General features: G+C 37.9%; 1 protein-coding gene across 1 annotated transcript in view; it reads right to left on the bottom strand.

The window, feature by feature from the left end:
- The window catches only part of CFAP36 (cilia and flagella associated protein 36), a 34,572-nt gene that overhangs the window by 20,845 nt on the left and 340 nt on the right, over positions 1–13,387 (bottom strand). The window contains exons 2-4 of the mRNA XM_030877282.3: positions 10,520–10,584; positions 9,813–9,914; positions 2,853–2,967 (exon numbers count right to left, since the gene is read on the bottom strand). Coding sequence (XP_030733142.1) covers positions 2,853–2,967; positions 9,813–9,914; positions 10,520–10,584 — 282 coding nt within the window. The remainder of the gene's footprint in view (positions 1–2,852; positions 2,968–9,812; positions 9,915–10,519; positions 10,585–13,387) is intronic.

Raw genomic sequence — 13,387 nt, forward strand, 5'->3', positions numbered from 1 at the left:
TGGAAAATTTTAAAAACTAAGGAAAGACTAAAACAACAGTATGCAATACCTCAAAACTGTAATAAGGAAGACACTTTTATATTCTATTACAAGTTAATCACTAAAGGGATGTTGCCTATAAACTTAAATTATACATAATGGCCCATCTCTGGGAACCCTGCTTCCCAGGTAATGAGCACTAAGCTAAAATAGCTTTGTTTAGCTCACAGGAAACATTCTGACCAGGCCCATCTGTGAATGACTACAGGGAGGAAGAAATTAACACATCCCCTCCAGAAGCTGATGGGAACCAGAAAAGGTTTGACTTTACTCCCTCCCCTTTTAGTATAAAATGAGCCTGAATTCTAACTCAGGCAAGATGGTTCTTTGGGGCACTAGCCCAACAACTTGTCTCTCGATTACTGGCCTGTCGTGCAGCAAGCAGTACAAGCTTAGACTCGGTAACAAAACCATCAAAATAATGCTCTGATTTGCATCTTCCCCAAATTCTTTGATGAGGTACAACCAGAATCCAGAGAGCCTTTGAATTTTTCTCACATAAACAGTCTGCAGTTTTGAGTGCAATCAACGTTGCTCTAAGGTACTTTCCTCTGGATTTATGTCAAGTGAAATTCTTAAATACAAGTATTAAAAATTCATGGCAGAACTAAGTATTAGTCTATGTTTAAATGTAAGCAAACTGTCACACCCTGTGGTTTGACAGCAGCATTATTCCACATCATTCCCCTCGTCCTTCCTTGCTAATATAAGCCACATGTGTGCAGTTACCAGGCAGCCAAGTACTTAGAGGCAGGGCCCTACCCCACCCCACAAGAGTGACTCATGATTCAAGCCAATTGCAATGGTCTCATTCCCCCTGCCAGAGGGTTTAGAAAGGCGTGTCACCCCAATCCTGACCAATAGGACCTAAGGGGAAAACTCCTAGGGGGCTTCCATGAAAGTGTTGTCTTGCTAGCAAAAAAAGATGTACAGGAAGAAACATCCCTTTTCTTCATGAGATATTAAAGTCTGCATTCGATGCAGCCAGATGCAATCATGAGAGAAGATCCTGAGAATAGCAGAGTATAAAGAGGAAACGTGTCAGAGTCCTTAATAACATCACTGAGCCACCAAATTAACCAACCCTGGACCTTTCTTCCCTCCCTTCCTCTGGACTTCTTGTTCAATTGAGATGATAATTTCCTATTTCTTAGGCCATTTTCACTGAGGTATTCTGCTAATGGCAGCCTGAGGCACCCAGCTGATACAAGCTATGTGTACCTGTTCTCTTTTAATTAAAATCTAAATGTTGGGGCTTCCCTGGTTGAGAATCTGACTGCCGATGCAGGGGACACGGGTTCGTGCCCCGGTCCGGGAAGATCCCACATGCCGCCGGGAGAGGCCACAACAGTGAGAGGCCCGGGTAACGCCAAAAAAAAAAAAAAAAACAACTAAATGTTTCTGGTTAAATTGAAAACTATAGAGTACCAATATCAAGTTCACTATTTCTTTTATCAAAGCTGATCCCCCTAAAATAATTTTAAATAACATGAAATAATTATTCAAATTATCCCATAGGTCAGAATAAAGCATAGCTGCAGGAAAACACAAGAGAAAAGGATTTTATGAAGCTAACTATGGTAGAGAAACAAAGAAAAAGAGACTGTTTTCCAAACTTATTTATACCAAAACAACAGCACGGTGTCATGCATCGTTCAGGGTTAGGGTGGTGCCGTCTCCAAACCACAGACAACAGCTGTCTTACCTGCTGTGAAATGAATTTAGGATTTTAGGGAATAGTTTTGATGGTGGTTGGCTCTAAAGGATATAGTCTTTACACATATCAGACAAATGAGAGTAGAACCCACAACAAAGGCCCTGCAACATTCTAATGTTTGCCCTGTAACAACAGAAGCCCTATTGTTGCATGCTCCAGACCCTTAAAAGCAAACAGTACAACTAAACTATAGCTCCCATATCTTCAAGAAACAAGCCAAAAAAAGGCCCTGCTGCCAAACCATTAGAGTTTGGCATGGTAAGGAATATCAGTGGCAATCTATTAAGCAAAGGAATACACAGGTATGAAGGTCATCGGAGTCAGAAATGGGAAACTGAGATAAGCACCTGGGGTGAAAATCAGATAGTACAAAAACAAGAAGTATGGTTAGAAACTCTGATGTTCTGAGTCAAGATGTCAAATATAGTTCAAGTGCACAGGAAGGGAAGAAAAGCAGGAAGAGCTAGAAAGAACGTGAGTTTAGGCAGAGTTAAGGAAAAAATAAAGCTAAAGGTAGTTACCAAGGGCTTTGAGTTCTGCTTTTTCTTCCACCTGATGGTGGGGTAATCCTATCTGCCCATTGACCTAGAACAGTAGTTCTCAGTGCGGGCCCAGGACCAGCAGCTTTAGCATCAGCTAGGAACTTGCTAAAAATGCAAAGTATTAGGCCCTACCCCAGACCTACTGAATCAGAAATGGGGAGACAGCCACATGTGTTTCAACAAGCCCTCCAACTGCTTCCAAGAGCTTGAGAACCACTGTCTCCTATAAAGCCAGAAGAAGAGTAGTCACCTTCTCTCGACAGTAACTGTAACTGTGACCACTCAAAAATGCTGAATTTCACAAATGCAGTGGCTGGGCAGAAAAATCAAGCTCTCTGAAACCTAAAACATTAAATCAAATTCTGGTCTGCTTTCTTTGAGATGTCAACCACTCAGTGATCAGGAAGTCTGCACTCTTGTATCTCTTAAGTCAGCCATAGACTTTCAAACTTGAAATAAATTTATACAAGGCAGCTACATCAAGACCATATTAGTTAAAACTGCCACCAAAAAGAATGCATTTAGCACTTAGATTTCTAAATTCAATCTTTTACCATTTCTCTCTTGAATTATTCGAATGGCTTGCAGCTGCATTTCAATGTTTTTCTGGACCATCATTGCTTTAAAGATAGTAAAATCTTCTGCTGCCAGTACAGGTTGCAAAATGGCCTGTGAAAAGAAGTCAGGAAGTTAAACGAAGATTCAAGTTTTAAAACTATTTCCCAAACACTCAAATCATTTCTACTGCAAAAAGTGCATTAATTCAAGAATGCTGCATTGTTATTTATGACTAGATGACTCAAAAGGATAATTTTAAGATTTTATTCTAAAAGCCTTTAAAGTAGGTTCTCAAGAAGCTGACTCTCCCAACCCCTCCGTCCCTACCCTCCAGGAAGCTAAGGCAGACAGTGATACGTTTTCCAAATGAGCCAGTTCTGAGCAACTCGGAAAAACAACACCTGAATTGGGCTTACTTTTTAAAGTTACCACTGCAGTATCTGGATCTGTTTTTCAACCAAAATGATGATATCTATTTGGTTTAGCCTCTGTCAACCTGAAATTTACTCTTTGGTGATAAATCAGTAACTACAAAATAATCCTTGAATTAATAAAATTACCAAATTAAATAAGATTAAATGCCAAAAAAGAAAAATGAAGTCTGGAAAACAAGCATAATGTGGTAGAGTAATGTGAGAACACAACTGTAGTAGTCCTATAGGCAGAAAGTTTTATGGAAGAAATAGAGTTAGAAATTATGATAAGAAATCTTTTTCTGGATGAAACAGAAGTGTAATAAATTAAGAAAAAACAATAAAGGTATCTACCTAGAGTACCCAAATTAACACTCTCTTAGCTACAGAGAACTATTGTTATATCGAAAAGCAAACAAATTCTCAAGCTAATCAGTAAGAAGTAGCATAAAATTGAAATGCATGAAAAGCCAAAAGAAAACACTCAGATATTATTCACCTTACTCAAATCTTATTTCAAGCTTTACATGACATTCATGGAAAAGCTGACCACAGGAATCACGCAGAGGTAACCGAGGGTGTGCTACTGTTTACCAGGTAGGCAGCAGCAATAATGTCAAAGACACACCTCAACAAATGTTCCATCAAAGAGCTCTAAACAGAGAGGAAGGAGTCCTTCCTGCAGCAACCAGCTCACATCCTAGACAAAAGCAGTACAGCAAAACAAAATAATAAAGTGTGAAAGCAGCTCTCTGTGACATTTATAAGGAGTCAACTGCAGGAAAAAAAGACGGAAAGTTTCTTTTCCTTTAAATTCACATATACTGTTCAAAAGGCCCAGGGCAGGGGATGACAAATAGGTTTCATCTATGTTTAACTGAAAGTTGCAGCCCAGGGACTTCCCTGGCAGTCCACTGGTTAAGACTTCGCCTTCCACTGCAGGGGGTGCGGGTTGGATCCCTGGTCGGGTAGCTAAGATCTCACATGCCTGGTGGCCAGAAAACCAAAACATAAAACAGAAGCAATATTGTAACGCATTCAATAAGACTTTAAAAGTGGTCCACATGAAAAAAATCTTCAAAACAAAACAAAACAAAAGTTGCAGCCCAGTGATCAGTATTAAAGACAACTGCAGCCAGCCTCTGTATTAGAGTAGTTATGTCTGGTCTGCCAGGGCTCCCTTATGGGATTACACCACCACATAACATTGTTCTGGCCTTCTTAGACTTCTTATTAGTAATATCAAGTACTCTATCCTCATCAACAAACACTTGAAGGCAGTGTGTCAACTAGAGCTATCAGCAAGTCAGTGTCTGAGCTGATCCTTAAAGTTGTAATGCAGGGCTTCTCAAACAGTGTTCTTAACCCATCTAAGAAATGCGGGAGGGCTTCTCTGGTGGCACAGTGGTTGAGAGTCCGCCTGCCGATGCAGGGGACACGGGTTCGTGCCCTGGTCCGGGAAGATCCCACATGCCGCAGAGCGGCTGGGCCCGTGAGCCATGGCTGCTGAGGTCCGGAGCCTGTGCTCCGCAACGGGAGAGACCACAACAAAGAGAGGCCCACGTACTGCAAAAAAAAAAAAACAAACAAAAAAACCCTAAACACTGACCTTACACCTTTCACAAAAAATTAACTCAAAATGGATCATAGATTTAAATGTAAAAAACAAAATCATAAAACTTCTAAAAGATAGCATAGAGCAAATCTAGATAACCTTGGCTTTTGGCAATGATTTCTTAAGATATAACACCAAAAGCACAAACAATGAAAGAAAATCAATAAATCGAACTTCATTAAAATAAAAAACTTCTGCTCTGTGAAAGACATTGTTAAGAGAATAAAGAGAAAAGCCACAAAAGAATATTTTGTGAAACATTTGCAAAACGCATATCTGATAAAGGAGATTTGTATCAAAAATATACAAAGAACTCTTACAACTCAACAATTAGAAAACAAACAACTCAATTTAAAAATGGGTAGAAGAAAACAATGAGATACCACTACATATCTATTAGAATGGCTAAAATCCAAAAAACTGACAATACCAGTGTTACTGAAGACATGGAGCAACAGGAACTCCCACTCATTGCTGGTGAAAATGCAAAATGATACAGCTACTTTAGAAGAGAGTTTGGCAGTTTCCTACAAAGCTAAAGTTAATCTTAACACATGATCCAGCAATCTTGCTCCTAGGTATTTACACAAATGAGGTGAAAATATTATGTCCATGCAAAAGCCTGAATATGAATATTTATAGTGACTTTATTCATAATTGCCAAAGACTGGAAGCCACAAAATATCCTTCAAAAGGTTACTGGATAAACAAATGGTGGTACAACCATATAATGGAATATTATTCAGCAATAAGAAGAAATGAACTATCAAACTATGAAAAAAACTTAAATTCATATTGCTTACTGAAAGAAGTCTGAAAAGGTTACATACTGTATGATGCCAATTATATAACATTCTGAAAAAAGCAAAACTAGAGAAACAGTAAAATGAACAGCAGTTGCCAGAGGTTTGGTGCAAGGATGGAAAAGATGAATATGTGGAACACAGGGGATTTTTAAGGCAGTGAAACTATTTTGTATGATACTGTAATGACGGATATATGATATTATATATTTGGCAAAATCCATGGAACTGTACAACACAAAGAGTGAACCCTAATATAAACTGTGGACTTTACTTAATAATAACATATCAGTATTGGCTCATCAACAAATACACTACACTAACTATACTTCAATTTAAAAAAAGAAAAAATATATACTACACTAATGAAAGATGTTAATAAAAAGGGACACTACATTAACTGCTCAATTTTCTATAAACATAAAACTGCTCTAAAAAATAGTCTATTAATTTTTTAAAATCTTACTAGAAGTCCCACAGATATTGTTAATTATCTTGTGTGTATTTTTTTTTTTTTTTTTTGTGGTATGCAGGCCTCTCACTGCTGTGGCCTCTCCCGTTGCGGAGCACAGGCTCCGGACGCGCAGGCCCAGCGGCCATGGCTCACGGGCCCAGCCGCTCCGCGGCATGTGGGATCCTCCCGGACCGGGGCACGAACCCGCGTCCCCTGCATCGGCAGGCGGACTCCCAACCACTGCGCCACCAGGCAAGCCCTCTTGTGTGTATTTTTAGAAAAAGAAAATTATACCACATATAGTTATAAAGTTATACCACATAATCTTTTCAATGATACAAGTTATTGGGAAAAAAGGATAATTTTCCCAAATTACTATTATTAGAGGACAAATTTTGTGAAAGTGTTAATTTCTACCTTATAAAAGTCAAAGCAAATCAAATAAAAAACAAAAGCAAAAAACACTTTGTCTCTTGCCATATAGTCATCCCTGGCTCTTGCAATACACAGAAATCAATGATGAGCTCTATCCTCACCAAAAAAAAAATCACAAGCAATGAAAGAAGCATTTTTGTCTGCTTCAACTGAAAAACAGCCTAAAATTAGAAAATCAACTGAACACAATTGAAATAATAAGTATCTCAATATTTATATATTATTATATTTTTCTGAACTCTGTAGAAAGATATCCTAATTCATGAGCATTTTTTGAGAAGCCACACATATATGACAGGAAAACATGCTCTTAAAAAGCTTTTTGTTGGGACTTCCCTGGTGGTCCAGTGGTTAAAACTCTGTGCTTCCACTAGAGGGGGCACGGGTTCCATCCCTGGTGGGGGAGGTATGATCCTGCATGCTGCACAGAGCGGGGAAGGGAGGAAGGAAGGGAGAGAGAGAGAAAGAGAAAGAAAGAAATGGAGAGAGAGAAAAGAAAGGAAAGAAAGAGAAAGAAAGGAAGGAAGGAAGGAAGGAAGGAAGGAAGGAAGGAAGGAAGGAAGGAAGAAGGAGGGAGGGAGGAAAACCAAGAAAGCAAGAAAAGAAAGAGAGATGGTAGTTGTTGTTTTTGTTGTTTTTAAACTAGAGGTCTTCATCTGATGCACTCTTTACTACTGCTGATTTTAAAACACAAAGAGTATGCCAGGACCACTGGTCTAGGGCTAACAATGACCAAACCAGGTGAAAAGAATTTTGCAAGTCGGCTTTAGCAGTACAATCAATGAGAGGGGAGCTGGCAGCTGTTCTAAAAAATCAAAATCAAACCAAACAGACCAAAACAAAATGAAAAGTACCTCCTAAACTACTCTAGGCAAGCAATTGGTTTCTTGAATTCATTCTTAGGCACTCTATATTAGCATAATGGAATCAGCATTCTGACCTTTATTTACAAAGATTAGATTATTGCTGCAAAGCAGTAAATAGCATGCTTTGGGCTGTTTTTCTGATTAACAGTGATGGCCTTGTGCTGATTCAATCATGTTGCCTTCAGAATCCGGGGCTAAGAGTTTGCTCCAGAAGAGAATAAAGCTAACTAGTCTACATGGGGATTGAACACATGACCCTGGCCTAATTAGCACCCTGCTAATCAACCACCAAAAAAGCTACCTTTAATTAAGAGGTGCTTCCATTTATAGACCACCTTATATGTGTCAGGTATTGTGCTAAATGCTTTATGAACATTTATGAACATTTTCGCTCAAATTTCACAAAAACCTTTCAAAGTAGATACTATTCCTATTTTATAGATATAGAAACTGAGAATCAGAATGGATAAGGAAAACTGTAAAACAACTTTGCCCGTGGTAAATGAAAATAAACAAAAGATCTGGGACTCAAATCCAGGTCTGTCTGTGTCAAAAGGCTTGCCTCCTGTACACAACAAGGCTGTACTACCAATCAACTCCAAATCAAAAGGTGTTGTATAACTCAGCAAAAGAGAAGGATGTGTTACTATTGATCTGAAAACAGTATTTTAAAATTCTGAACATCTTCATTCAAAAATAAATTAAAGTTATCCTGATAATGAAAACAAAAGACGGATGTGACTACTATTACTATGAACATCTTTTTTCACAAAGTAATTCAGATTCATTCATAATAATTTAATTAAGAGGCTGACAAATATTAACCTAAGCAGAAAATATTCCTGGAAAACAAGGAAAATAAAAACAAATACCAATGCCTTAAATTTAAATACTAGTTAATAATTTTCAATAAATTCTTCAAGTCAAACAGATGTGTAAGAAACTATAATTCAAGGCAGTCGAATTGAATTGAAAATGTAAGAGTGCTCAGTGAGGTAGAATGCGTGCTAGTCTGACTAGAGGGATCAGGAAAGTTGCATTTCAGCACACCCTGATGATGAGATGGATTTCTCTGGCTAAGGAAAGGATGGAGGGAGGAGGAGGTGGGAGCTGAACATTCCAGGTTAAGGGACTACCATGAGCAAAGCCAGGCACATGGATGCTTACAAGAGCAAGTGGCCAGAACTACTAGAGTATGTAATGTGTTGGAGAACGACAGCAGGAGAAGGTTGAAAATAATAATTTCAGGTCACATCATAGACAATCCTCACTAAACTATAAGGAATTATAGTTTATTTGGTAAACTATATTTGGTAGTAACATACCCCTATACTCAATCTCTGAGCAAGGGCTCTCACTTGGAGCGCCTGGGCTGGTATCCTGGCTTTGTTACTTGGCTGTGGACTTTGCACTAGTTCCTTAATATATCTGTGCATTAGTTTTCTCATTTCTAAATGGAAGTAAAATAGTACCAATTTCTTAAGGATTGTCAGGAAGATTCAATGAGATAATACATGCCAATTGCTTAAAACAGCAGCTAGGGACTTCCCTGGTGGTGCAGTGGTTAAGAATCCGCCTGCCAATGCAGGGGACACGGGTTCGATCCCTGGTCCAGGAAGATCCTACATGCCACAGAGCAGCTAAGCCCGCATGTCACAACTACTGAGCCTGTGCTCTAGAGTCTGCGAGCCACAACTACTGAGCCTGCATGTCACAACTACTGAAGCCTGTGCGCCTAGATCCCATGCTCCACAACAAGAGAAGCCATCACAATGAGAAGCCCACACACCACAACGAAGAGCAGCCCCCGCTCACCGCAACTAGAGAAAGCCCACACGCAGCAACGAAGACCCAATGCAGCCAAGAATAAATAAATAAAGACCTTGGTGAAAATGAAAAATGTTTTAAAAAAAAACAAAAAACAGCAGCTAGCATGAGCCGTCAGTAAATATTAGTTATAAATACACATAAGACCTACTTCAATCCAGCACTGCAGAACTAATGAGACAATAAAATTAGTTCTAAGAGAAGGAAGCCGAGGAACTGTGCGCTATGTATCTGCTAAGATTAGAAACCGGGCAACTGCAAAATTGTCCGAGATCTATATAAATAAAACAGTAGTTTGCATAAAGCTTGTGATCTAGTATAGTCCTGAGTTCAGAAAGTTCCTTTTTAATAGCATCAGTTCATTATGTCTCAAATGATCATTTCTCAAGGTTGTTATAAAAAAGAACCCATATGTGACAAATTGGCTTTTCACTCTTACAATGTCTAGAATATTATACTTTGACAATCAAACATAGCAAATTTAAGTGACATCTGAGCATTTTTGTTAAAAGTATATATTAGCAGAATAAAAAAAAAAAAAACCTGTGATGTATGGGTCTTTGCAAGAGGAGAAGTGCATGCTTCTTGAAATTGATCTTCATTAATTCCAATTTCTTTAAGGTAACTTTCTAACAGCTTTTCAACCTAAAAATAGAAAGTTTAATGTTTTTTTTGTAATTTACATAGAAAAATTCCAAATTTTACATTGAGTTTAGAAAACTATAATCAAATGCTTGCTTGCAATTATTAATCTACATAAAATTATATTATATGGCAGTGACAATGTCTTTCACCGAAAAAACAAACAAAAAGTGAAAATTTTTGCAGAGAATCAAATAAAATTTTATTTACTCTCCCAGAAATCACTGAAGTCACAATTATGAAGTTTGTTGTGGTATAACTCTTCTGCTACCCAGAGGCATTCCTTAAAATCTCAAGACAACATGGCTAAATTAATAATTAACACTCCCCTGGATGTATCAGCAGAAGAATAAGAATAAAATTTAAATACCGGATGCAAGATCCCTTAAAATAGTTGTCCTAAATCTATTTCTTACATTCTACAGTCATAAGGATTGATTGAGATGCACAGAGAACGCTTGGAGTCTAATGCAACTGGTAGTACTATTAGGGTAGATTGGAATTTTTTAATTAAAGAATTTTAATGGAAAAATCCATTTTTAAAATTCAGAACATCTTGAATTAACATTATTCTAATTACATTTAAAATCAGGTAAAAAAATACTCACTAGTTCTTTGTACTCCTGATGAATCTCCGTATAGGTCAATTTGCTTTCTTCTTCATCATCAAAAACTAAATTTAAAAGAAAAATATTGCATAGTGTAAAAAAACAAGTCATTTCATTAATGCAAATATCAAAGTCCACTCTAGTTGTCTTACAAATAGAACTCTCAGTCTTATAAACCAGCTCTTCTGCTTTAAATTCTTGGGATTAAAAAAAGATGTGTGTGTGTGTGTGTGTGTGTGTGTGTGTGTAGTGTTAGTTGTAAACAAGTTTTTTTTCCTACTTAAAATCTACTTCATATGGAAGATGAACACTAATTTGCTACTTTTCAATCAAGAATATAAGGCAACAATTTCTTTATAAACTTTAAATGGAACATTATTGTTGATAGTTTTTAAATAATTCCTTTTACAACAGGTTCCAGATTATTTTATCATACTGGAACTTTGCTGATCCAAATTTTACTGAAAGTTACTCGGCCTTCTTTATTACATATAAATCAATAATGAAATAAAAATAAATAAAAACAAATGTTTACTGAATGATCATATGTGTGAAACAATGTAGATTAGAAAGATATATATTCCCTCAAGAAGCTACAATGTGATTAAGGAAAGAAGACAAACTCATGAATTATAAGCAATAAACCCCCTTTTTATAATATTCCCCCCAAATGATCTTTCTAAAATGCAAAACTAACTTCTGTAATTTTCTATTTAAAACTCTTCAATTACTGCTCTTTGCCTAGAGAATAAATCCAAAATACTTAGAAGACCAGACAAAACCCTCCAAGACTGGATCCCAAATCTCAACTCCCACCACTCCAAAACCCAAACTTTGCACTCTTAACAATACACAATTACTTGGAATACTGACAAATGTAACACAAAAAGACAAAATAAACCCATGCCTTTGCTCAAGCCCTTAGATCTCTTTGCCTTTACCTGGCCCCCCTTCTCCCAACAATTCTCCAAAATATTGCAAGTGGCACATTTTCCATGATCTGCTACCCACTCCCAACTCCTAGGCTAGTTAGAGTACTTCCTCTGAACTCTTAAAATACACAGCACCATGTGCCTACCCTTATTATAACACCTGCCAATTTACATTTAAATTCCATTTACCTGCCAAATTGCAAACTTCTCAAGCACAAGGATTTGTTTTATTCATCTTTCTATCCTCAGCTTCTGGCCGAACGACACTCAATACATTTTGAAATAAAGGCTGATATTACAGAGTAGTACAAAACTAATTTTTAAATTATCTGAGGTGATGAATAGCACATTGACAACCCAAAGTCAGTGAAATATAAACATTATTATTTCAAGTGTCACTGGGATGTTACTTCCATTTCTCCTGGCATCTGCTCTATACAACACTGGGCATACATGCAATGTAGCAGCTACTAAAGCTGTTTTCAGTTAATTTTGAAGCCAGATTACTACATTACATGTTTATAAGGCTGAGGATTACTGTTTCACTGTAAAATTACACAATCAGGTGTGTTACAACTGAGATGCAGCCACTTTTGACATCTGGGGATAAAAGGAACGATGCTTTATTTTTTTTTTTTTTTCCATTTCAGCATTTAGTTTCATTCAGTAGGGTAAATGGAATCAAAAGGTGACATAATTTCCTTTTTCTCCTAAAGGAGGTCAGAATACCACCACATGCTTCATAAGTCTCATAATAGCATTTTAAATTCTTAAAAAGAGCAGAAATAAAAGTTATTTTGAACTTATTTTAAAAATTACCTGTAAGAACAATACTTAATAAATACTATTTGAATTTTGCTCATGGCAATGAGAATGTAATGAAAAGATTCAGTGGTCAAAGTAAATTTCCTCTTTACCGGCTTCATGGAAACTTAGGGCTGAAAGGACTCTTAAAAGATCATCCAGGATAACCAACCATTTGATAGTTGAATTCCCCTCTATAATAACTCCATTAAGTTGTTGTCAGATTCATTCAAACACTGCTAGTGGCTGGGGAACTCATTACCTCCTGAGGCAGGCTAATTTATCTGGGATACTCTCTGTTATGAAGTACTTCCTTCACAGAAATTTGTTCCCCTCTAGCTTGTACCCACTGACCCTAGCTCTATCTCACTGAAGCTTACAAAAACAAGTCTAATCCCTCCAACATAAGACAGATGTTCAAACGATTAATGGATATGACTACCCTTAAAGTCTTGGCCAGCTAAACGACTGCAACAACAGCCTGGAATTATTCATATGACATCGTTTGTGGTTCCTTTTCCATGAATGGGCTCCAATTTGTCTCTAAGAACTGAATGCAGGACTCCAAAGCGTGAACTGATCAGAACCTAGAGGTATCCTTTCCTCACAGGAAATGTTATGACACGGTTACATAACTCATTTGTTGTAAGACACCCTCCATTTTTGGTATAACCGAGAGTCAGAGAACTCAAAAAAGGGAATACAGGCCACCGAGATCACCGGCTCTGGGCCTGCTGGAGTAATCACACACCCCTCGCCCACCCACTTTTCGGTCAACTGTTGGGATCAGAAGGAACTCAGAAGCAAACTGACGTCTCCCCTCCCAAGTCACTGGGGAAGTTGTCGAAGAAACCCACACAAACAGTGCACCTGCCCAGGGCAGAAAGGTGCAGGATGGGGTGAGAGACCCAACATAGGATTAAAGTCTGATGTTTTTCGGATGTGTGCTTGGGCCCAGGGGGAAAGGTATCTCGGTCCTCGTTTTCATTTCCGTGAAGGAAAGGACCGGCGCAGTGACAGCAACACATCCTAAAAACCAGCTCTAAACCTGGCAGGCAGGAGTGGAGACCGGGGAGATGAAAGGCAGTTTGTGGAGAGGCTGTTGGTGTGAGAGAGGTGAGAAAGGATTGAC

The sequence above is a fragment of the Globicephala melas genome, chromosome 12 (genome assembly GCF_963455315.2).
Source record: "Globicephala melas chromosome 12, mGloMel1.2, whole genome shotgun sequence".
Classification (NCBI taxonomy): domain Eukaryota; kingdom Metazoa; phylum Chordata; class Mammalia; order Artiodactyla; family Delphinidae; genus Globicephala; species Globicephala melas.